The 26,783-nt window shown below is 35.2% G+C and overlaps 1 protein-coding gene across 1 annotated transcript; it reads left to right on the top strand.

Moving 5' to 3' along the window:
- The first annotated feature begins 5,734 nt into the window (after nucleotides 1-5,734).
- On the top strand, nucleotides 5,735-23,750 carry LOC102806139 (ectonucleotide pyrophosphatase/phosphodiesterase family member 3-like). Its single transcript, XM_006821594.3, has 23 exons — nucleotides 5,735-5,816; nucleotides 5,916-5,997; nucleotides 6,087-6,178; nucleotides 6,303-6,382; nucleotides 6,772-6,894; nucleotides 7,089-7,164; nucleotides 7,283-7,316; nucleotides 7,755-7,820; nucleotides 8,454-8,526; nucleotides 11,803-11,955; nucleotides 12,403-12,469; nucleotides 14,279-14,319; nucleotides 14,473-14,594; nucleotides 14,736-14,814; nucleotides 15,411-15,498; nucleotides 15,766-15,953; nucleotides 16,307-16,352; nucleotides 16,675-16,829; nucleotides 17,598-17,730; nucleotides 21,073-21,153; nucleotides 22,123-22,258; nucleotides 22,415-22,574; nucleotides 23,161-23,750. Exons 1-23 carry the CDS (start codon nucleotides 5,735-5,737, stop codon nucleotides 23,305-23,307), a joined length of 2,304 nt encoding a protein of 767 aa, XP_006821657.2. The 3' UTR covers nucleotides 23,308-23,750.
- Nucleotides 23,751-26,783: the final 3,033 nt, after the last annotated feature.

A 26,783-nucleotide genomic window follows, 5' to 3' on the forward strand; every position in this document is an offset into this window, starting at 1 on the left:
TACCCCTGATACGTGGTGGAGAATCCGGGCAGGTGTTTAACACATACTGACATCCTGTGAAGAAAAGTGAAATGGCGAAGAGGTGTCTTTCTTGCGAACCGAACTAACTGGCTCGATGGCAGAGACGAAACCGCACTCGACGACTAACACCGTTAACAGTATGGCACCGATGAACGACGCTGAAGAGATGAAGACTTCTGAACCCCTTACGAAGGATGAGTACCGGATAGGACTGTATAATTAAGAATTGTGCGACATTAAAGACAAGAAGATGAAAGAACAACCCCGGACTAACGCGACAAGAGAAGAAGACGCTTTATAGACTTTGATTAGAACTTTAGCTATTTGTATAGAGAACTGCTCGCTGGACACTGTAACTGACACTGTGTAACTCAGGACGTTGAACTCTTTTCCACAATCCTAACCCTATTGCTCAGTAATGTAATGTATTGGTGGTTTTTTCTATTGTTTTTACCGTTTTTTTTTGTGATGTTGAATTGTATGTATGTAAGCGCCCAGATTTTGTTTTGAAATGATATTTAGTGACGTGCGAGGTCCTTTATAACGATTTAAGCGCGCTTCAATGGACGAGTATTTGCAACACAGTGTTTTGAGTTTTGTGAAGATTTATGGAGTTTTTAATGAGTTTATGAGTACGGAATATGATGGGGAAAGTAATGCCCCAATGAGTTTTTCAGAGTTTTGAGATTTGTCGATGTACAGAGATATCGACGTTTTAAGAGTTGTTTTTGATTATGTGTTTTTTCTGGAATACTTCTGACGCTTTTTTGAGTTGATAGCACCTTTGTAACGTTTTTTAATGTCTTTTTGGGATGAGAGTTTGGTGCGCTTATATACGTATTGTTTGATAATGCAAGCTTTTGTTCATGATTGACAGGATTATATGTAACTTAGTAGTTTCTATCGTTTTAGCCTTTTTCCGTCTTTTTGCCAGAGGAGTAATGTGTTATAATAGCTTTGTCTTTGCATTCTGTTTCCATGCCGTATGACTTTTGTTTAGATTAACGACTTGTGAGTTCAGTTGAAGTTTATAAGCGTATGTGACAGGAGTTTGATTAATAGCTTTTTATTCATTGTTTATTAGTTACCGCTTAGCAATGCTTTAACCGAGAGACGCATCCCTGGTAATCACGTGATCATGCTATCGACTGCAGCGATTGGCTGATCGCTTGGTTACACCGCCACGCCTTAGTTTTTTTGACCTTTTGATATAGAGTTTGTAACCTTAGTAACGGAGACAGTGCAGCGAAGGGTTACTTCGGCGACCTGTTTGAGAAAAGCGAGTCGATTGGTAGCTTTTCCCTTGTTTTTGATTTATAACTGTTGATATTTGAGACTTTATAACCATTGTACTTAATTAGTGTGTTTTACTCTTTTTGATTTATACCTTTTCTTAGTATTGTATTTAACCCTATGACGATGAGTGGCTGATGGTATCTTTGATTTATGAACGTGTTATGCCAAGAGGCATAATCTCAGTTTGGGTGAAGGGATGTGTCATGAATTTGTTTTCGCGTATCTGTTGACCGACTTAATTAGTTGATTATTAGCGAATTGCTGTGTTATGTCTGTCATCGTTTAGGCCTATTTGAAGTTTTGGACGGAACTTGGCTCAGTGATTTGGAACTAATTACCAGATAACCGTTGCGATTCTGACAGTTTATATCCATAGTTATTAATGTAGTGAACGATTAATCAAAAGATATGACGTATTCAGTGCTTAGTGTGATTGGCTTTATGATTGAAGGTTACGCCTTAGAGTCTTTTTACTGTTTTGTAATTGGTTAGAGTTTTGAAAATGAATAAAGAGAGTTTGAGTTGGTCTTGGGGAGCACAGCACGATAGACGCAGTAGAGAGAGTGCAGTCTGAGAGTCGAGGGCAGTCCTGGAGAGCCTTGGGGCGAGTGTTGACGCAGTCTAAGAGAGTCTTGGGGACTTTTCCTCAGGGCGCTGTGTCTTATAGAGTGCTCGATTGACCGACTAAGACGAGAGCTGAAACGTATTTCGTTGTGTGCGTCTTATTTGACTGTAAAGTATAAGTGACTTTCCCGATCCCGTACCTCAAGGGGACGCGATAGAGAGACGAGACGAGATTCCCCCTTGACAAGTGTGGAGAACCCCGAGAGAGAGATTTTACCCCTGATAACTACATCAAAGGGATTTCAAACCGTTTCAGAATATGCACTGATAGACTCGATTTGGACTGAACATTTGTTGTTTTTGAGGTTCACAGAGTCTAGAATTGTCCCATTCTGGTATTTGCATTTCCAGGCGGACTGACTGGACTTGAATAATGAACTTGCTCTTTATTAGTCTCTTTATTAGTCAGTGTTTCTTTATCATCATGGATCTCTCTCAATTACTGTGCCCATGATTTGTAAATGTCTCGAACCACAATGAGATACTACTATGGACGGAGAAATAAGTTGGTTCACGTGACTCCTGCTTACTGTCCCAGCCTTGATAAAATACCATCTGTTCACCACTCATTGTCCCCATGATTAGTCAAAGCCTGTATCATCACCTCTGTTCATCACTCATTGTGGCCGTGGTTATGATGGTTCTATATCATTATAAGTTACCCCTTCTCATTGTACAGGGGTTTGTGCCTCAATTATTTCAACTTTTGTTGTGCAATTTTTATTTGTTTAGGATTCAACGTATGAGTTAGCTGGTATTGATGATGTACAGAAGGTAAGACGAATAAAGATAGACATTTTTTCAATTTTATCTTGACAACAGTTAGACTCTGTATAATTAAAAAAAGATAAAATACATTTTTCACGACTACTAGTATATTCGCCTATTTTGTGTTTAACATAAGAAATACACTAAATATCATACACAGCAGCAAATAACTCTGTCTATTGCATAGCGATTCAACAGCTTTTACAGCTCATGTTTGAATCACTTATAGTGAAACAGTAAATAAAGAATGATTACTGAGTGCAGTGAATGAAAGCTATCTGTTTATTCATACTCTTTTTGTTTTAAAATCAACATGAATGTACACATACAATAAGTACGTTTAGGCAGCTAGTTCGCGTTCACAGTACACGGTAAGCATTCTACCACTCATGGCAAAGGTTATCAAATAAAATAAATTTTTACTTTTTCGCAACAAGTAACCAAACTCTCTAATAAAGTTGTATGTGCAGGAAAAGTAGTCATTGAAATTTTGTTGGAGCAGACTGTTCTTGTGTGCATAGGACTGTAGGAATCAAACTGTAGTGATAACACTACTTGTTATATTTAATGTATCTATTTATATACTCAATCAATTAGTTTGAAGGTTCTATGTAAATTGTGTGAATAGAGCTGAAATTCATTGATAAAAAGAATTGTGAAAAGTCTTCCTTGGACATAGAAATTATCTTCTACTGATTTGTATGGGTTTCTGGAGGTGCATGTGTTATACATGATTATGATAACTTATTTGAATATACTTGCAAAATAAAAAACAAATTCTGTCTATTACAGAAGCCAGGCAATAATGGATCGTGTATTAGAATTGGCATTGTGGTAAGTATCACGTGACCAATATATGCGCACAATGTAATGGTGAGTTAGCTCATGTACATCACCATGACGACCACAACAAGACTGTGATTGGTTGTCAACAGTAAACACTCATCTAACTATAATGATCTATCAATACATGTGTATATATTCGATCACACAAAGCCAGAGAAGGTAAGAAAAAGCCCGAGAAGATGTTTTTCCCAATGTGACGACTTGTCCATCACGGAAGCATCAAGAAAGCAAGCACTCACCGGATCCCGACAAAATATTGTTCTGTGATCTGCCACACATGTCAGTAATGATGTTGTCGCTTGTGTGGTATGTAACGACAGAATCATTACAATATGAATGTTATGGTCAGTTTGCACATGTAAATATCAACGTTGATGTACAATCGAATTGTAATGGCGTGTGGTAACATACATGTGATGACAGCCATTATAATCTGACATGTTGTAATGGGATGTGGTAACGTACATGTGATGACAACCATTGTAATCTGACATGTTGTAATGGGATGTGGTAACATACATGTGATGACAACCATTGTAATCTGACACGTTGTAATGGCGTGTGGTAACATACATGTGATGACAACCATTGTGATCTGACATGTTGTAATGGGATGTGGTAACATACATGTGATGACAACCATTGTTATCTGACGTGTTGTAGTGGGATGTGGTAACGTACATGTGATGACAACCATTGTAATCTGACATGTTGTAATGGCGTGTGGTAACATACACGGGATGACAGCCATTGTAATCTGACATGTTGTAGTGGGATGTGTTAACGTACATGTGATGACAACCATTGTAATCTGACATGTTGTGATGGCGTGTGATACATGTGATGACAACCACTGTAATCTGACATGTTGTAATGGTATGTGGTAACATACATGGGATGACAACCACTATAATCTGACATGTTGTAATGGTATGTGGTAACATACATGGGATGACAATCATTGTAATCTGATAAGTTGTAATGTTGTGTGGTAACATACACGGGATGACAGCCATTGTAATCTGACATGTTGTAGTGGGATGTGTTAACGTACATGGGATGACAGCCATTGTAATCTGACATGTTGTAATGGGATGTGGTAACGTACATGTGATGACAACCATTGTAATCTGACATGTTGTAATGGTATGTGGTAACATACATGGGATGACAATCATTGTAATCTGATAAGTTGTAATGTTGTGTGGTGACATACATGGGATGACAATCATTGTAATCTGACATGTCGTAATGGTATGTGGTAACATACATGGGATGACAATCATTGTAATCTGATAAGTTGTAATGTTGTGTGGTAACATACATGGGATGACAATCATTGTAATCTGACATGTTGTAATGGTAAGTGGTAACATACATGTGATGACAACCATTGTAATCTGATAAGTTGTAATGTTGTGTGGTAACATACATGGGATGACAACCAGTGTAATCTGACATGTTGTAATGTTGTGTGGTAACATACATGGGATGACAACCATTGTAATCTGACATGTTGTAATGGTATGTGGTAACATACATGGGATGACAATCATTGTAATCTGATAAGTTGTAATGTTGTGTGGTGACATACATGGGATGACAATCATTGTAATCTGACATGTCGTAATGGTTTGTGGTAACATACATGAGATGACAATCATTGTAATCTGATAAGTTGTAATGTTGTGTGGTAACATACATGGGATGACAATCATTGTAATCTGACATGTTGTAATGGTATGTGGTAACATACATGTGATGACAACCATTGTAATCTGATAAGTTGTAATGTTGTGTGGTAACATACATGGGATGACAACCAGTGTAATCTGACATGTTGTAATGTTGTGTGGTAGCATACATGGGATGACAACCATTGTAATCTGACATGTTGTAATAGTATGTGGTAACGTACGTGTGATGACAACCATTGTAATCTGACATGTTGTAATAGTATGTAGTAACGTACATGTGATGACAACTATTTTAATCTGACATGTTGTAATGGTATGTAGTAACATACATGTGATGACAACCATTGTAATCTGACATGTTGTAATGGCGTGTGGTAACATACACGGGATGACAACCATTGTAATCTGACATGTTGTAATGATGTGTGGTAACATACACTTGGTGACAACCTTTGCAATCGAACATATTATAATGCCTTCAGATGATTGGTGTAGGATTTTGTCTTGGCATCGGCATCGCCATTGGCTATGGAATTGGCTACAATGAACCAAGTTTTGAACCAGGTAAGTTTTTTATTCTTTTGTTTCCAAATTTGTCAAATTTGCCATTCGTTATATAGACGATTCAGAGAGTGACAATGTTTCCATTCTTTTATTATATAGAGCTCACAGACAACGTGGTGAAACCAATGTCGTGGTTATCTACACCGTGTGAAATTTATTCAGAACCACTATGTCCCTCCACGTGAGTTATATGTTTGTGTGTTTTTTATTAATTAATCTCGTATTATTTTATAGTTTGAGACTAATATTTATTTCATTATATTTGTTTAGATTTACCCGGCGACCGTTGCTTCTTGTTAGCTTAGATGGGTTTAGAGCTGAGTATTTACTAAGAAACTTTACACCAAATATTAAAAAACTAAGTAAGTCTTTATTTAATGTCCGCGCACGTGTACTTATACTTATGAATTTACTTCAGACATGCTGATACATTTACTATAGTTTGTACAATGTTAGTATGCTGTAGTTATTACTATGTTATTCCAGGTGAATGTGGCGTGCACGCTCCATATATGTTTCCTGTATTTCCATCGTACACGTTTCCCAACCATTACAGTATTGTAACAGTAAGTTAAAACACGATTATTTTTTCAAACTCGTGGTGGCGCTAATCAGGTGGAGCACATACTAGTGGGCATTCTGTTGTACTCGATAATTCCGCTGCTCACACGCCATCGGTTGTTCTTTTTTTTATAAATATCTTTAATTCTTATCTTCATATACAATTTCACCACCAAACTTTCACCGCACTTTTTTCTTATATTCTCTAATATGTCCGGAAATGAACCATAATTTTGAAGCCAACAGACAAAATTTGAGTCAATTTTTAGTTGACTATGTAGTGCAGATTATAAACGGAAATATTTTGTGAATTGTGATAAAAAAGGAGAACTGGTGGTGAAAAGGTTAATGATATGATTTCATGTGTTGACCAACCTCTTGCCATCTCACATAGGGTATGTACCCGGAGTCGCACGGTATTATCGCCAATAGTATGTACGATCCAGATATGGGCGAGTCATTTAGTTTAGATAGTGAACAAAAATTCAACCCGCAATGGTGGAACGCCGCTGAACCGGTAAGCTGAATAGCGCACCAATTAACTAAGATTCAGACACTGAGGGCAGTTTTCAGTGAGCGTCATACTCACCACGTCTATCTGCAACATTTGTATACTTCACAATCACGGCCACACACGTTTACATTCGTCGTTTAACCAAATTCCATGGTGTTCTAATATCCTCGCGTAACGTGTAATGTTGTGTTTTTCAGATCTGGGTTACAGCGATTAATAACGGATTAAAAACTGGTGGATTTTTTTGGCCCGGGGAAGATGTCGAGATAAGAGGTAATGTATTTCAATTTCCAGGGCAACCGACCACACAGTGAAGTTCTTCTCGATCACATTTATGCTTATCTAGAGTATTAGTGTTTTTTAATTATGCATATGGTACTTTTTATAACAGGTGTACGTCCAACATACTATCATCGATATGACGGGTAAGTTGTATATATGGTCATAAAAATGTATTATAGGCAATACAACACTGTACATAACGGTATAAGGTAATGAATCGTGCTGTTTATGATGTTGTGATAACAGTTGTTCACTACAACATATTAAATGTAAGGACACTAATGTCTTGGTCGCCGTGTTATATTAATGAACGTGTTTCCCTTAAAACAACGATTCGAATTGACAAGTGAACTATTTTCGATATATAATAACTTTAAATAATAACACAACAACTTTCTTGCCTTCAATTTGTTTATAAATTAAATTATTTATTTATTAATTTATAAATAAACAAATAAATAAATAAATAACTTATTTACTTATTTATTTATTTATTTATTTATTTATTTATTTATTTATTTATTTATTTATTTATTTATTTATTTATTTATTTATTTATTTATTTATTTATTTATTTACAGAGCTGTTAGTTATGAACAGCGAATAGACGAGGTGTTATCCTGGCTAACCCTACCCGAAGAGAAGAGGTAAGTGTAGCAGAAAAATAGCCTGTCCATAAAACGAGTCAGTGGAATTACTGTAAAACACGTTGGAATAGCTGCAAACAATTTTAGCGAAAAGAACTTCATGCATTAATTAACAGAATTTTTATTTAGCTAAAGTATCAATTATCTCATTATGAAAATATATTCTGTTGATTAGCGAAATTACAGCTTAGCTAAATTAGGTAACAAGGGCAAGTTTTACAGTGATAGCAAAAGTTCAAAAATGCATTTTCTCGAACGGTTTGCAAATTTTGCTCTTAAAAGACGTCGTTAATTATTCTAAATAACATTTCACAAAAGTGTAATCGGTCTGTATATATGAACATGGTGTAACTATTTGGCTTCTGTGTACAAATCTACGTTTCAACATGTCTATTTAATATCCCAACAACTGTTTGCTTAAATTGGTTAGTACATGCATACTGTGTACATAATATCTGGAAACTTGAATGATTTATATAAATTAGCCAATCCTTCAATTTGTGTTATACAGTTGCTCAGAGATGTTCAAGCTGTGTTAGCCAATACAATCTCAATATAAAAAACACAAACCTAATTTCCAGGATCTGAATGGCCTTGAACTATGTGTTATGTTTCTTTTATTTATTGTCATAGACCAGCTTTCATGACTGCATATTTTGAGGAACCAGACGGTGCTGGACATGATTTTGGGCCATATGCTGATGAGGTAGGTTATAATATGTCCATCTGAAATATAACTTATTCCATCTGAAATACAACGTACTCCATCTGAAATACAACGTACCCCATCTGAAATACAACGAACTCCATCTGAAATACAACGTACTCGTTCTGAAATACAACGTACTCTATCTGAATTACCACGTACTCCATCTGAAATACAACGTACTCCATCTAAAATACAACGTACTCCATCTGAAATACAACGTACTCCATCTGCAATACAACGTACTCCATCTGAAATACAACGTAATCCATCTAAAATATAACGTACTCCATCTGAAATACAACGTACTCCATCTGAAATACAACGAACTCCATCTGAAATACAACGTAATCCATCTAAAATACAACGTACTCCATCTGAAATACAACGTACTCCATCTGAAGTTCAACGTTCTCTATCTAACATTCAACGTATTCCATCTGAAATACAACGTACTCCATCTGAAATACAACGTACTCCATCTGAAATACAACGTAACCCATTAGAAATTCAACGTACTCCATCTGAAATACAACGTACTCCATCTGAAATACAACGTACTCCATCTGAAATACAAATACAACGTTCTCCATCTGAAATACAACGTACTGCATCTGAAATACAACGTACTCCTCTAAAATTCAACGTACTTCAACTGAAATACAACGTACTCCGTCTGAAATACAACGTACTCCGTCTGAAATACAACGTACTCAATCTGAAATACAACATACTCCATCTGCAATACAACATACTCCATCTGAAATACAACGTACTCCATCTGAAGTTCAACGTTCTCTATGTAACATTCAACGTACTCCATCTGAAATACAACGCACTCCATCTTAAATACAACGTACTCCATCTGAAATACAACGTATTCCATCTGAAATACAACGTACTCCATGTGAAATACAACGTACTCCATCTGAAATACAACGTAACCCATTAGAAATTCAACGTACTCCATGTGAAATACAACGTACTCCATCTGAAATACAACGTACTCCATCTGAAATACAAATACAACGTTCTCCATCTGAAATACAACGTACTGCATCTGAAATACAACGTACTCCTCTAAAATTCAACGTACTTTATCTGAAATACAACGTACTCCATCTGAAATACAACGTACTTCATCTGAAATACAACGTACTTCAACTGAAATACAACGTACTCCGTCTGAAATACAACGTACTCCGTCTGCAATACAACGTACTCAATCTGAAATACAACATACTCCATCTGCAATACAACATACTCCATCTGAAATACAACATACTCCATCTGAAATACAACGTACTCCATCTGAAATACAACGTACTCTATCTGAAATACAACGTACTCCATCTAAAATACAACGTATTCCATCTGAAATACAACGTACTCCATCTGAAATACAACGTACTCCATCTGAAATACAACGTACTTCATCTAACATACAACGTTCTCCATCTGAAATACAACGTACTCCATCTGAAATACAACGTACTCCATGTGAAATACAACGTACTCCATCTGAAATACAACGTAACCCATTAGAAATTCAACGTACTCCATGTGAAATACAACGTACTCCATCTGAAATACAACGTACTCCATCTGAAATACAAATACAACGTTCTCCATCTGAAATACAACGTACTGCATCTGAAATACAACGTACTCCTCTAAAATTCAACGTACTTTATCTGAAATACAACGTACTCCATCTGAAATACAACGTACATGTACTTCATCTGAAATACAACGTACTTCAACTGAAATACAACGTACTCCGTCTGAAATACAACGTACTCCGTCTGCAATACAACGTACTCAATCTGAAATACAACATACTCCATCTGCAATACAACATACTCCATCTGAAATACAACATACTCCATCTGAAATACAACGTACTCCATCTGAAATACAACGTACTCTATCTGAAATACAACGTACTCCATCTAAAATACAACGTAATCCATCTGAAATACAACGTACTCCATCTGAAATACAACGTACTCCATCTGAAATACAACGTACTTCATCTAACATACAACGTTCTCCATCTGAAATACAACGTACTCCATCTGAAATACAACGTACTTCATCTGAAATACAACGTAGTCCATCTAAAATACAACATACTCCGTCTGAAATACAACGTACTTCATCTGAAATATAACGTACTCCATCTAAAAATACAACGAACTCCATCTGAAATACAACGTACTCCATCTAAAATACAACATACTCCGTCTGAAATACAACGTACTTCATCTGAAATACAACGTACTCCATCTAAAATACAACATACTCCATCTGAAATACAACGTACTCCATCTAAAAATACAACGAACTCCATCTGAAATACAACGTACTCCACTTGAAATTCAACGTACTTCATTTGAAATATAACGTACTCCATCTAAAATTCAACGCACTCCATCTGAAATACAACGTACTCCGTCTGAAATGCAACATATTCCATCTGAAATTTAACGTACTCCATCTGAAATACAACGTACTCCATCTGAAATTCAACGTACTCCATCTGAAATACAACGTACTCCATCTAAAATTCAACGTACTCTATCTGAAATACAACATACTTCGTCTGAAATACAACGTAGTCCGTCTGAAATACAACATACTCCATCTGCAATACAACATACTCCATCTGAAATACAACGTACTCCGTCTGAAATGCAACGTATTCCATCTGAAATTTAACGTACTCCATCTGAAATACAACGTACTCCATCTGAAATTCAACGTACTCCATCTGAAATACAACGTAATCCATCTAAAATTCAACGTACTCCATCTGAAATACAACATACTCCGTCTGAAATACAATGTACTCCGTCTGAAATTCAACGTATTCCATCTGAAATGTAACGTACTCCATCTGAAATACAACGTACTCCATCTGAAATACAACGTACTCCATCTGAAATTTAACGTACTCCATCTGAAATACAACGTACTCCATCTGAAATACAACGTACTCCATCTGAAATACAACGTAGTCCATCTGAAATACAACGTACTCCATCCGAAATATAACGTGTGGAATATGTTTTGTTTAAAAATTACAACGTGTTCCATCTAAAATACAATGCGATATACCATTAGAAAATGCACAGCACTGGCCATGTCGATATAAAGACATGGTGGCAATGCGACTTACAAAATGCATTAGTTGTGAGGACAACTTGAACATTGTTATTACCTTGTGATATCATCATTTCTACCATATTCTTTTTATTTTTTTTCACCGTATAGGTGGACGCCATGTTGCAATATATGGATACTGTTATAGGGGCTCTAATGGATGGAATAATGAATCTACAGCTCGATAAATGTGTTGACATCATTATTTTGGCAGACCATGGAATGGCTCCCCGAGACTGTAGTCGAGTCTTTTTCCTGCATGACGTATGTATGACCAATAACATAGGCGTATTTGATATTGGATGTTGATATGCACACTGGACTTTCATAGTTCCTGCCAGTGTTTTCAGAGATTTTAAAGGACGGTAGGCGTCGCACCGCGCATATACGACATTAGCGTTGATTTTTCCACAATCCAATGCGCTCTTCTACTGGACATCCCTAGTATGGGTTTTGACCTGTGCGCGACACGCACTGAGTACCGTCGATGTCGATGTCGATGAATTTGAATACCTTCCAATCACCAAGAAAATTATCTAGTCAAAGCTTGGTAATGTCTCAGTTTGTACTCGTTGTTCTGTGCAACCGTCAATGTCGCCATCTTTGTTTATATAAGACTCATATTTCGTGACGACCACCCTTTAATCGTTTATTTTATAACTAACTAACTAGGTTCTGATTTTCTTCTGGTTGTTATAATTATTTTGACAGTATATTAACACGTACGATTATTACATAAGATATGGCGCCATCACACGTCTTGATCCTAAATGGGACGGTAAGTACAAGTCACGTGTTAGTCACGTGCGATTCAATGGGAAACCCTCCGAGTATATCAAGATCGTACTGTGCGAGGGTATTCGAGCAAATATGTATCACTATTTTTATGTATTAAATCCAATTGAAATCAACTTACAGCAATTGCTTAAAAATAATTTATAATGGGCCGATTTTTCTAATAATTCATGACAACCGATGTTTTCACCATATGTTTGCAACCTGTTTATCTTATTAACCCATGTTGATTTGTCATTTTCCTCCCAAAATGTAGTCACGTAGTCATAGCTTTTGTAAACAAACTGCATAAAAATGAAACCAAAAAATGTCTGTTGATCTATTTTATATGTGATATTATAGTATTGACTTACGACTGACAGGATATCGCATATTCTAATATGGTCGACGAGGACGCAATGCCTATCGCCGACCATCACAGTGAAATCATCGAAACTACTGTAAAATACTTTATTTTATTTTAACTGTAATTAAATTTCGCGGAAAATACATTTTGGTGTTTTGTATGGAATTTATCTTCACTGATTTTTGACGAGTTGAATGTAAAATATAAGAAAAAAACGTATATTCGCTGGATTTTATTTTCACTGAATCATTCCTTATGCAAAAATCATCATCATTTCCATGTCTCGTGGTGGAGAATAGGGCCAGCATCTCCCCTCCTTCATGTTTCTCTGTCTTGAGCCGCTACTTCTACCTCTGCCCAAGTCTTGTATCCCAATTGATTTCTTTCCTTTTCCACAGTTCTTCTCCAATTATCTTTTGGTCTTCCCACATTCCTTTTGCCATCTGTTAATAATAATAATAATCTTTATTGAAACCGTATCCCGGAGTGGGATGTAAGTTGTTCGTCATCCGTCAACAAGTTGCTTTTATTATATTTAATATTGTTGATCACGATTTCTCATTCCTTCTTGTATAGATTACAATTGAGAAGAAAATGTTTTTCGTTTTCAATTTCCTGTTTGTCACAAACTGGGCAAATTCGGTCCTCCACTAAAATGTTATTATATCTGCTCCTTTCGATTTGAAGGGTATGAGCACTTATTCTGAGTTTTGTCATAGCAGCTCTATGATTTGGATTTTTGATTGTGGTGAGATATTTTTCATATGCAAATTCTGTTTTAATTTTCCTATATGTTCGCAACTTGTTTTTGTGGTTTTTACCTTTATTGTCATCGTGTAATGTTTCTGTGCTATGTATTTCAAAGGATTGTTCTAGTTTGCACGTTACTATTTCATTGATTTGTTTGTTATCAAGAGATTTATGGTTTTCCCAAGTATTTCCCATATTTAAATTTTCTAAAATTTTATGTCTGTTACCCAGTTGTCTTTTCCCTTTTTATCAATATGTATTCCAAGATTGTAAGCTTCATGTACTAGCGAATTTAGAAGAGAATTATTTATTTTGATCAACCGCTTGTTAAAGCGATGCTTGATATGCCATTCCTTTCCACGAGTAACACATGTCAAATCCACTTCCACCGCCTGTTTTTTTTACAATTTCATTTATTGTTTGAATGTTTTCACGTTGTATGATTTCTTCATTAGTGATCCTCATTGGCCAGTATATTTTTAATATTCCCCCATATCAGCAAAAATAGCGAAAATTAATTCCAAGCGAAAATAATAGTATTTTACAGTACTTACTATTCAGACTGGCTCTATACGCTTCTTTTAAAATGCACAATTGGCTTATTTAAATGCTCATTGGCAGTTAGATTGTCATTTAATGTATTATTATTCGTGCCAGAAGGCGGTTATTAAAATGACCACATTTCTTGTTTCACAGCGGTAATATCCGACCCAGATGAAATTGTGGCTTCCTTCCAGGTAATACATCAACTAGTTTAATACATTTTATTAGGCATATAATAAACACTTTTCCATCAATCATAGCTCTGTTTATTGTCGCCATCACTGATGATACATATGCATAATAAATATTGTACGGGTGAGTGATTTTATCAATCATGTATATTTCAGTGTCAGGATCCGAATATCACCAGTTACGTTAAATGGGACTTACCAAAGAATTGGCACTATGCCAACAATGTACGAATTGAGCCATCAATAGTGGTTGCTGACGTAGGCTGGACTATTTCCGGGTTTGTTACCTTTTTTTCCTCAAGTGTTGGCATCAGGAATCAACTTTATGTCGAATGTAAAGTACATTCAAGTTTGGTTAGATTGTTCAATCGATCTTGTATATTGCAATATAAGTTATTCACTTGAATTATTACTCATAGGAGAAATGACAGTTCTTACAAAGAAGAATACTGTAGTGGTGGTACCCATGGCTTCAACAACAAAGGAATACAAATGGAGGTACAACCATTTATATGTATTTTTCAGTTCGTTGTTTTTAGATTTGACTGCAATCAATTGTACTTTAATTGGCTTACAACACAATGTGCACTGTCTTCAACGATATCGCGGTGATCGTCGCACCGCGCAAGTACGACATTTGTGTTGATAAACATTGATTTCCCCACAATCCAATGAAATCAAGAGCATGAGTTTTGACTGAGGCGTGACGTTCAATAATTACCGCGGGTGACTCCTTGGATGCTTTCCAAACGCAAAAAAATACCTAATTAAAGTTGGCAATGTCTCAGTTTGTACTCGTTGGTCTGTGCAACAAAGTTTGACGACCACCGCCCTTTTAATCTCGCAAACTGGATTGAGAACTCGCCGATGAAAACACATTAAGACTAGCAACACAATAAATATCTTGTAGTTGCTGGCCACTTTGAAACTCTGAAACTCGAGGCTCACCTCTCAACACAATGGATCATCGATAGGCGGTAGAAATCTACTACCCAGTGATATGTATGCCAGGGTTGGGTTTGGGGTCGATGTGAACTGTAATTCACGGTCTTCCCTTCAGTATATATTAACAAAACATTTGTCCTTACCTGCAGTCTTTGTTTCTCGCCCATGGACCATCATTTAAACAGAATATGGCCATCGATCCATTCCTGGCAATAGAATTATATCCATTGATGACAGGTGAATAAACAGTGCAGTGTTGGTTGAAATTGTGGGGTGGTGGAAAAAGAGAGTTTCATACGTACATTTTTATTTTTCTTAAACGTGCCGACATTTGTTTTTGCAACACCTTGTTCTTGTTTTTCTCTTGGTGTCTAATTTTTATTTTTCTTCTCAACAAGTCTTCCAGTTTCTTGTATATATTGATACTGGGAGATAATATTTTTTCACGCAAATCATGTTGACATAATCCGTCTCCAAATCTTTAATCTTTAACTCTTATTTCAGAGATATTAGGTATACCTGAATCGAGGAACAACGCCACCACCGGTAGCCTGAGTCACATATTACGGAATCCCAAGCCTCTGGTAGCACCAACATTAATTGTACAAGAAAAAACTGCCTGTACATATCCAGCTGACTATGAGGCGAGAATACTAGAGGATTCTTCCGGATGTACTTGTGACGCAGTTGCGGTACGTTAATACATCTTGCCTATAAGTCGTGCTCTCTAGTGTCGAAGATTTTCTGTGACGTATTGGATTACTCAAGGCCATTCAAATCGCCGATACCGTTTTGATCTGTCTTCAGATATTTTACTCTATTGTGTATTTTAACGACTACATAAACCATACGCAGTGGACCGTTTGAGCGACATTACATTTACCCAAAAACGTAATGTTGACGTCACATAAAATGTTCATCACTGTGAACGTGATTCGGATAATGGTGCATTGGCAATCGTGAACAAACTTCTTACAGAATTTATGATTATCATATTAACATACACTACCAATGTTGAATTCGTTGTTTGTTTTTTTTGAATCAGGATTTGGAGGTATATGACAGTAGACTCGATCTGACACAAACTGAAGGTTCGTATCACCTCATTTATGCTATATGATTCCCTTGCATGTGTTATCATGATTACTCCATGTGGTGTATTGACTGCTATGTGTCCACGCTCTTTCCGCATGATGTTTTTGCTAGCTCAATTCTCCAATCACTTCACAAAGATTGACTGCCAAAGTTACCAGATCGAGTTTTGCACAACAACCGGAATAGACCTTTCTATAAAATATAACCCTATAAAGGCGACCTATTCTTCAATTCCAGTAAAATGGGCAATGCACGATGTATCAGTTTGAAGTTTGGCAGACAACATTAATTGCACCACATGTTCTGTTTTCTCTACAGTCACGGATTCGCATGCAAAACATCTTCCATTTGGGGTACCTAACATCAATTTTACAGATTCCATACATTGCATGGTTACACAGTACGAGTACGTGGGCGTGGTGGACAATCTCCACAAAGTACCACTCTGGATGGCATATACTTTTGACAGACAGGCAAGTGGAATGTTTCTAAACGCTTTTATGACATTTGTTTTCAAGAGACGTCCGCTATGGTTGACCCTACAATTTGTTTTCAATTACTCACCTATTATCTATTAACTGAGACTGGGGCTCGTTGAGATTTTTGTTATGTAAAAATCTGCTACAAAAGAAACAACCTCAAGCGGAATCTCACACCAAGGACAGTGTTAAGACTTTGGAGAATGCAATTTATTTACAATTCAATTGCTTTTCATTACTAAGATCGAATAGGAAATATAATTATAGTTAATTAAACTGTTACAATGTAATTCAACTTTAACGTAAGTTAAATGTAATTTAACATGCCTTTGCATTAGCATTGGGGTAAATTGATATATAATATATCAACCTAAACATTAAACCTGATACAAAGTAAATTCATTACTATTTATAATAATTTTATTATCTCAAAGTTTATTGAAAAAGTGTGAGCTTTATCTATGAAAAGATCACAAATCGTAAATCGTTAATCGAAAATCATTGTTTAGTGGTAGCCATTATTTTATGTGACATTGTTGAAACGAGGCATGTAAGGAAATTTGATTAACCTCACCCTTGTTTCTATGAAATGACTTGTGCCTCTAGAATCACGTGACTGGGGGTAGACTCTAGTGAATCAAACCAGAAAGCGCCACACACGCTGCATTTGTCCTCTTCTATATTGCGCATGTAAATGTATTGTTTGTGAAATTCGAATGAATGCTGCATTGGTACATTCGTAATGTTACGTAAACTTTGTAGGTAGACGGCGGTGTACGACATTCTTTTCCCGAGAACTGTGTAAGAGCCGATGTGCGTGTGGATGATGCAAACACTGCTAGTTGTGCTGATTACATTGGTTCTGCCTATCAAACCGGATTTCTCGCGACACCAGGTAAGTATATACTTGGATTTCCAGTAAAAGTGACGTCATCTGAGATGAGTTATGAGTGTACTTCATGTTATTTCGCCCGTTGACCCATTGTATCAAAAATATATAGTCAATGACTAAACAACGTGTGTTAAAAGGAAGGTCAATGTTGTGATTTTTTATAGTTGCCTAATATTATATGCTGTTGATTAAAATGTGTATTTGTTGTTGTTGAAAATTGTGTGCGTATTGAATTTAATACGTACATCGCCATTTTTCTAAATAAAAACGCCCTTACGCGGTTATGACTGACAATTTAAGTACGGTACACTCAAAAACTTTCTGGGGGTCACGATTCTTTCTCGTTGTCAGCAAACTACCTGGAAATCAGTGAATTTATTTACGGGTCTTGTGCAAAGCTGTATTCCAGAAAGATACAGACCTGCAAATATTATGGGTGCAAAAACGACAATCGTTTTTCACTTTATGTCCTAAATAAAAGAGGTCTTGTGTGGGAGGCAAACATTGGTACGGATTTCATATTTGACTCTGTCAGGCTAGTTAATTCATTTTAAGTAAAATCTCTAATTTAGGCGTCATTTTCGAACATTTCAATCTTCCTGACGCCTAAATTTAATTCTAATTTAGGGTATTCCCGCAGTCATTCACGCCTATTCAAGAGTCTGAGTATGGTTTATTGTGGCTGCATGGCGTGATGGGGTAACTTTCGCTTTGACAATGACAATGTTATCACGGTAAAAAAAATCGTCAATGCTCAGTTAGCCACAGGCTTACCAGGTCAAAAAACACAATTTCATCTCGTATATGGAAAAACATGGCGGATGTTGTACCGCATCGGGCATTCACATGCGACTGAAATCGTTTGCTTACGATGAAACTAAGTAAAATTTTTCTTGCATTTCATAACAATTCAACAAATCTATTTTTTGTACGTTATTATAATCACTACAGAGTGATAATCAACAATTGCAACACTTCGAAAAGTAAGTTATTCACTTGTGACTGTGCCACTACCGTGACCATTTGCTAGTACTCAACAACGCATTCGTGTTTGTTTTTATTTGAAACTTCTTTTAGAATATACTTTAAATTACCAACAAAATCCAAAAAATAAATGCATATTACATTAAATAAGCATTTTTTTTGTCATCTTGAGATTTTTCTCGTGACGCCTATTTCAGAACCAAATTAAGGCCTTTCACTTTTCCCTGATACCTGATTTACGGTAATTAGGCTCCAATGCGTAGGATTCTAGCCCGAATTTCAGAAAACTTGTGGTTTTCGTGAGTAGAAACCCGTGTTCCCCCAGAGACTGTAACACACCACACAAAGTTCAACACACTTCTCAATCAAACCTTAGATAATCAGACGATAACTCCTCACAGTATCTGGATGTTACGTATACGTGTGCGTTGTTTATTAACTCAAATAATAAATTAATTCCATACCCATTGAAAATAACTCTGCCACAGACGCATGTATAAGGATGGTACATTTTAACACTCATAATTTGAATCAGTATGGTTATTAGTAAGTCAAAAAACACAAATAAGCAGAGTCTTGACTTGCACTTTGAGGCCAAATAAACTGACAAACATGATCACATATGTCTTTTTTCAAAATATTTTACTGAAATTAAAATGTGTTCCAACTGGATCATATATCTTGAAGAATAACTGCCACAGCATCCATTATCTGAAATTAATCCTAGTTAGCACAATGAGTTTAGAGTTTCGAGCTTCTTTTTATTATTGTTAGATTTACTATTATTGTTATTCTAACCAGTGCAGGGATTATCATTTATCAATAATGTTATGAGAATTTATTTCATTATTTGTACTTTACAAATATCCAAGTCATTCGATTGGTACTGAAAATATTTGAAATTAATCACAAGTCCAAGGGACGCCTATAAAATAAGAAGCTCTGGGAAATGTAGTGTGAAAGTAATCAAGTCATTTCAGTTAGCGTGTCTTTCTGTATGTGTGCTTGTCTGTCTGTTTGTCTGTTCCACTGATATCTCAAGAACCATATTTTTGTTTTTGATGAAACTTTATGCATAGATTATCTGGGCTAATAGGCAGATTTGATTAAGTTTTGGTTTAAATTGATGAATATTAATTACCTAATTTGCATGATTTTTAGCTAAGTTTTGGTTGTTCCTTAACTTTTCAATGGATCTTGATAAAACTTGGTACATTGATGGTCTGTGACATTGTGCATACCTTATTAGTTTTACATTAAAATCTGCGCAAATTAAATACCTGATTTGCATAATAATTTGTCAGTTTCTACCTTTACCGTCAATATCTCAAATACTTATTTCAATGAATATTGGTACATAAATACTTTTAAGACAATGCAACTAATTAGTTTTGGGTTTATATACCTCCAACCTAATCTGCATAATAATTTACTTTCCGGTTTTCAATCGATTTTTTTAAAGAATTAATCATTACTCAAAAAATCAGATTAAAACTTGTGGTAGAGGTGCTCTGGAATAAATTGAACTGAAAACCACAGATGTAAAATTCTGTTTTCTGTAAGTATTATAAACTTATACATCTCAAATAAGCAGCCAAGCTTCTTGTTTGGAAGGCTAATTCATTTTTAATGTCTCCAATACTCTTAGCACGCAAGGAGTCCTTTCTAAGTTTTCTTTGGCTATCAATTGTGACTGTTTTATCTGAGAGTCAAATAATAATAACAAATACAAGTTTATATAGCGCCTAGTATCCATCGCAGTGATGCTCAATGACGCTGCTTTATTTCACAGATAGGCTTGCTGAAACAGGTAAGATTTGAGTTTGGTTTTGAAGATGTTAACAGTTAGTTGGGAACAGATGTCAATTATAGTTGTTTCAATGTGTGCTATGCCGTTGTTGTGTGGATGTACACACTTGTAATTATAGGTTGTGCATGCCCTGCTATATTGTTTTGTTTTTGGTCATTAATATGATATATTGAAAACTATGGACGGTTACGAAATACATTTCAAGTTTTGGTACCTTCAAACTAAAATTTAATTTGGCAATTTTAAAGGCATAAGTGTTCCAGTCACCACCTGGAAATGAAAAAGGCCGGCATTGCAAACAAGTTTGTTCTCATTGTCACTATTGTATTGTAGCGATAAAAAAGAAATCTAATTTCTGAACTATGGCCAGTGTAATACCATGGGCAGTATAATGTCATGGTGGAGAGTGTTACCATATAGATTGTGTTACAACACTGTTGGCAGTGTACATCATGGTTAGTCTAACCAAATAGGTTATTGCCATGAGCAGTGTAACACTATGGTCAATGTAATGCCATATAGAATATGTCAATAATAGGTCTTTTTAATAGGTCTCTGGGAAAAACTCGACCAACAGATGGATGCTCTCATAACATCAAATATGGTGCCTTTCTCAACAAAATATATAGCAGGTAAGTAAGAATGCAGCACAGCGTGTAATATGACATTATTACTTCTATTAAACATATACCTTCACTACAGTATATAATTATATAATATAATACAATAACCATAACAGGTGGTTTTCTGTTCACTGTAAGATCTAGAGGACTGTGTGAACGTGGAAGAACTATCTTTTTAAAATTATTAATGATTTGATTTTGGACTTGATTTTTTTGTGTTATAGCTCAATATCAAAATGCCAATCTTTCATTGAGGAGTTTTGTGTTGGGATATCCCTACTTCATCAACTCCGACCATCATCACCTGTATGTGAAAATATCCCCAAATACTTTTACATTTGTCAAACCTGATGTGATGTGTTTACGTCATTACACACTATGACCTTAACTTTGTTTTTCCTGTTTTGACTGTTGATTTCACGTGTAACTCGGTATCTGACGCGGTGAACGGAAATGACCTATGGAGAATTCAACAATTCAATAAATGAAACAAGATTTTGTAAAAATAGTAAGAGGAATTTAAGTTGTGAATTTGTAAACGCATGCGACATAGCATAACAACCTCATGGTATGATTTGTTTGTGAATTGTCTCATGTTTCTGAGCATGTGTTTGATGACAACCTACATGTCATATCGGCAGAGACTGTACATTCAAGTGGTATGGCATTTAGGCAACCCCATTTCTAAGAGTTTTATAAACTCCCATTACAGTAATATTTCTGAAACTGTAGTACCATATACTTCCCCTACAGTTATAGTTGTTTAACAATAACACTTGCACTACACCACTGCGACACAGTATTACTTTCACTACTGTATTACAGTAATACTTAGACTACAGTGATACATTTACTAACTTAAACACCATATACTAGTAACACATATTGTTGGATAGAAATTATTATTTACGGGACTAAGGGACGACTGATTCATTTCAGATTCTTTCATTTATATTTTATATATTATTTTTTATCAAGATATATGGACGTACTTGACTGAGAAAATAATAAAGTGGGCTGATTTGTACAATGGTGTCAATGTCATTGCGGGACCGATTTTTGACTATAATTTTGATGGACTTAGAGATGATGCACTATTAAGATTGAATTATACGTAAGTGTGCTCTCAAGTTTCAGAACAAAATGCCATGATGTAATTTCTTCCCAGTAATCGACAAGCTCCACCACGTCATATTCGAGAATTGCAGTTTCCTTTAATGTTATGTACATGTGTTTATTTTTTGTTTGAATTATCTTGTTTGGTTTATAGAGACAGTGTGAAGTTTGGGTCTGGCAGTTTGGTGCCCAGTCACCATTTCGTCATAGTTACCCGTTGTCCTGGGGAAACACAGTATGGTGTTGAGTGTGCCGAAGATCTTGAAGTACTCCCGTTCATAGCCCGTAATAGTGATGGCATTGAAACTTGTCAGGTATTTATTTATTTATTTATTTATTTATTTATTTATTTATTTATTTATTTATTTATTTATTTATTTATTTATTTATTTATTTATTTATTTATTTATTTATTTATTTATTTATTTATTTATTTATTTATTTATTTATTTATTTATTTATTTATTTATTTATTTATTTATTTATTTATTTATTTATTTATTTATTTATCACTGAACTCATTCCTACTCAGGCTTGTTCGATGAATTTCAACTAGAACCATAATTACCTCACTTGCATATTCATGTTAACAAATTTACGTGTAAAATGTAAAAGACCAATAACATAACAACAAATTTGAAGCGTCCCCTAATAATACAAACAAACATGGCTGCCACTAGGGTTTGACCGGACTCCCAACGAAGAAATTCGCTGATTCTGTTCTAAACTTTTTGAATTTCGGCATTTCCAAGATATGTCCTTGGAAGTATAATAATAAGGCTATTACGAGGATACCTCAAAGTATGCACTCAGACTCCAGGTATCCTCATAATAATTTCATACTAATCATTGTATGTTGTAAACAATGATTTACAAGTACATATGTTGTTTTGATTTCAGGAACCAGATCGTTACCTACAACTAGAGCTGGCAACCGTGAGAGATATTGAATTACTCACAGATCTCCACTTCTTCCCGGATCTTTCGCTAGCAAAGGCAATTCAACTGAAATTGTTCACTGCAAGAACCCTTTGGCCTAGTAGCTAAACTTCGCAGGATAAGACATCGACATGCTACGGTCATTAATTTTGCCGCGCACCAACGTAATATACTTTTAATACAAGACTATTAAAGAACACAATATGATCTCTAAAATGATTTGATTTTACCAATTGTATGAGTAATTACTAATGTGTATATTCCATATTTACATGAACCCGCCTAAAATGCTTGCACATATCATTGGAAAGATATGGTTCCTAAATAAGAGTTGTATACATTGGATCAAACCAGCAAATTTCAAATAAATTATGCTGTTTGACAGTAAAACTGTGTTAATGTTTAATTAAGGTAGAGATGCAAGTTGCATCCTCAAAAAACGATTTTAAAATATAGATAACAGGTACAAACATTCTCTTTTTTGAATGCTTAGCACGATTTAGCAGGGCTGTGCATAAATAATAAAAAAGAAACATGGTGAAAAAAAGAAATGACTATTATGCACTATATTTAATATTTAACAAAACGACAATACATTTGAATTTGGAACTGTTACAGCCATTTTAATTATGAGCATTAGCAAACTTCATACTGAGTGAATTGTTATGCAAATTAGCAATTATCTCAGCTTCTTTTTAGTGCACATCCCGGAACTTTAAAAAATAGCTCCTAGACGCTTTGACCTTTTGTTTTGAAATTTTCACAAATAATTGACAATGTGTTTATCTTCAAAACGCCGTCGGGGCATTGTTTTTGGTTGAACAGTGTTACAACAATCGTACACGCAACTAGCCTGGGTGCTAATTTATGCATACACTTGAAGTAGTGAAATTTGGGCTGCTGCCCTGCAAAATTGAAAACTGGTAGACAGTTTTCAAGACGGCACTTTCTTCATAGTAAACAGATGTACCCATAAACCAATTTTGACAGGAAACAGAAGCATGGTTTAGGAGCTATTTTTTTAAAATCACTTTTGACCAAAAAAGCACATGTTTGTGCATATTTCAAACTACAGTGTCCATAAAAACAATACTAACAAAATTTTAAAATTTATACAATAAGCTTTCCGAAAATATATAGTTTTGGTTTCCTAATTAACTAATTAAAATGCCTGTCAGGTAAACTGCATCTCTACTTTAATGCAAATTACTGTTTGCTCTGATAAGTACTAAATAATATTAATCTCTTGAATACCTTGACACGTCATGGTATATTTTCAAATTAACAACAATCAGTTTATCTTGTGTAATACATTGCTCCAATACACATATGTTAGCATTATAAGATGTTTATGCAATAAAGTGAATGAGTCGCTAGTTAAATAATTATACACACAGCATTTATATTGTTGTATATCTGCCACTGAAGGTACAGTTACGATATGAATTGGAGTATTTGAAATCCATTTAAAGTTGTATATTCTGGTATTGAAATGTGGTGACGATTCTTTTATGAGGAATGTGAGGAATGAAGAATTATATAATAATAATTATAATTATAATAATTCAGTGTTGAGAATTGGTATGTGCTTTGGAATGATTTTGAGTTTTTGTTGTTTATAATGGTAGTGCAATTACTTTGACCATAATGTGCAGGTCAAAGGTCTAATCAGTTTTATTTGTGTGGTGTGGTGTGCTGCGTGCTATATTTTGAGTTGACTGGATATGAATTTATTATTTTATCTATATATTGTTTGAATAGACCAAGGGGTATGATGTTGGTGGATGGGTTTTCTGCTATTTGTAGATAGAAGTTTTTTATTGTTATTTTTCACAATAGGTTTTGTCACACGCAACGTAATATTACCGTAATTGGTATAGTACAGGTGTGATGGTTCAAATACCAAAATGGCAACAGTAACATAAAGACTTCCCTGGCGGCGATGATAACATACGAACACGGAGCCAACAGATGAGGTTTCAACTGGTACTGGTATTATTATACTCTGCAAACATCAAGTACAATAACGCAGTAAAACTCCACTACTCCAATAACTAGATACTTGAACTCCAATACAATTCAACGAGATCCCCGATCTGATCTCAGTGCTGAACAACTCCCCTATGTATACCCCACACTGTCTATAAATAATAAATAGTAATAGTAGTTTATAAATAAATAAACGCTGCTCGGACTGATAAATATGATATATAGAAGATAATATTTGGTAATCGTAGTCCTAAATAACTATTAAAAATAGCCAGACGTTTCGAGCAATGGCTCTTTATCGATAACATAGAAGAAAGTTCACACCCCTTGGTCTATTCAAACAATATATAGATAAAATATTATATTCATATCCAGTCAACTCAAAATATAGCACGCACCACACCACACCACACCACACCACACCACACCACACCACACCACACAAATAAAATTGATTAGACCTTTGACCTGCACATTATGGTCAAAGTAATTGCACTACCATTATAAACAACAAAAACTCAAAATCATTCCAAAGCACATACCAATTCTTACTTTCTTCTATGCTATCGATAAAGAGCCATTGCTCGAAACGTCTGGCTATTTTTAATAGTTATTTAGGACTACGATTACCAAATATTATCTTCTATATATCTGTCTATAAATAGACTATTACATCAGCATACACAATGAGTCTGGAACTTACTACAAATTTCTAGAATGTTCCATTACCTTTTTATTGCCTCCTACAGTGTTCTATTACCTATTCAACCAGTTTCTAAAAAATCCACCCAGACACAGTACGGTTCTAGAACATTCTCAGTCACACGAAAGTGGTAAACAAGTCGTATGCGACAGGTTTAATCTTCTACAGAGTAAAGGAAAAGGTTGTTTAAGTTCCAATCATCCCATGGCATTCTGATTGTTGTTGTTAAATGCTTATTTGTCTGTGGTGAGTTTCTCAATGAATAGATATATGTGTAGCTCATAGGAAAGTCAAGTAATACATACAATTCTTTCATTCGATTTTTGATTAATTTTTCAAACTTATAACTGCAGGTTTCTGTGGGACAACCATTAAGGTCAAGTTTACAATCATATCTATCAACTTTATAATCGCTTTTTACAACATTGTACGATGTTCTCAAGAGATATAAGCCATCATTGCTGACTACAACTTTATTGAAATTACTTGCAAATTTTCAAAATCCTTTGAAGATTATAGGCAATTTTACCGATTGTTTAAAGCAATGTTCGCTATCACAATAATGAAAACTTAAATTGAAATATGTAATTTCAAAGTGTGTGACAAAATAAAAAATTACTTTTGGCATGGTGATTTGCCCAGGTTTCCCATGCAGATTGCACGCTCGATGAAGCTTAACATTTCAAACAATATACCACTCGGCTACAATGATAATGTAAATTTGAATCTAATTTGTGGCCATTGAATGTTTGGAAATATACCAAAATTGATATTGATTACACTTGTTTGTTTCAAATTTGACCTACGACCTTCACATGCTTTGAGGGTCGTTTTCCGTCGGTTTTTCGTACTTTCCGGATTTCGAACAGTCGACCATATTTGTAATCATTTC

Source organism: Saccoglossus kowalevskii, chromosome 18 (assembly GCF_978046115.1).
Source record: "Saccoglossus kowalevskii chromosome 18, keSacKowa6.1, whole genome shotgun sequence".
NCBI classification, from domain to species: domain Eukaryota; kingdom Metazoa; phylum Hemichordata; class Enteropneusta; family Harrimaniidae; genus Saccoglossus; species Saccoglossus kowalevskii.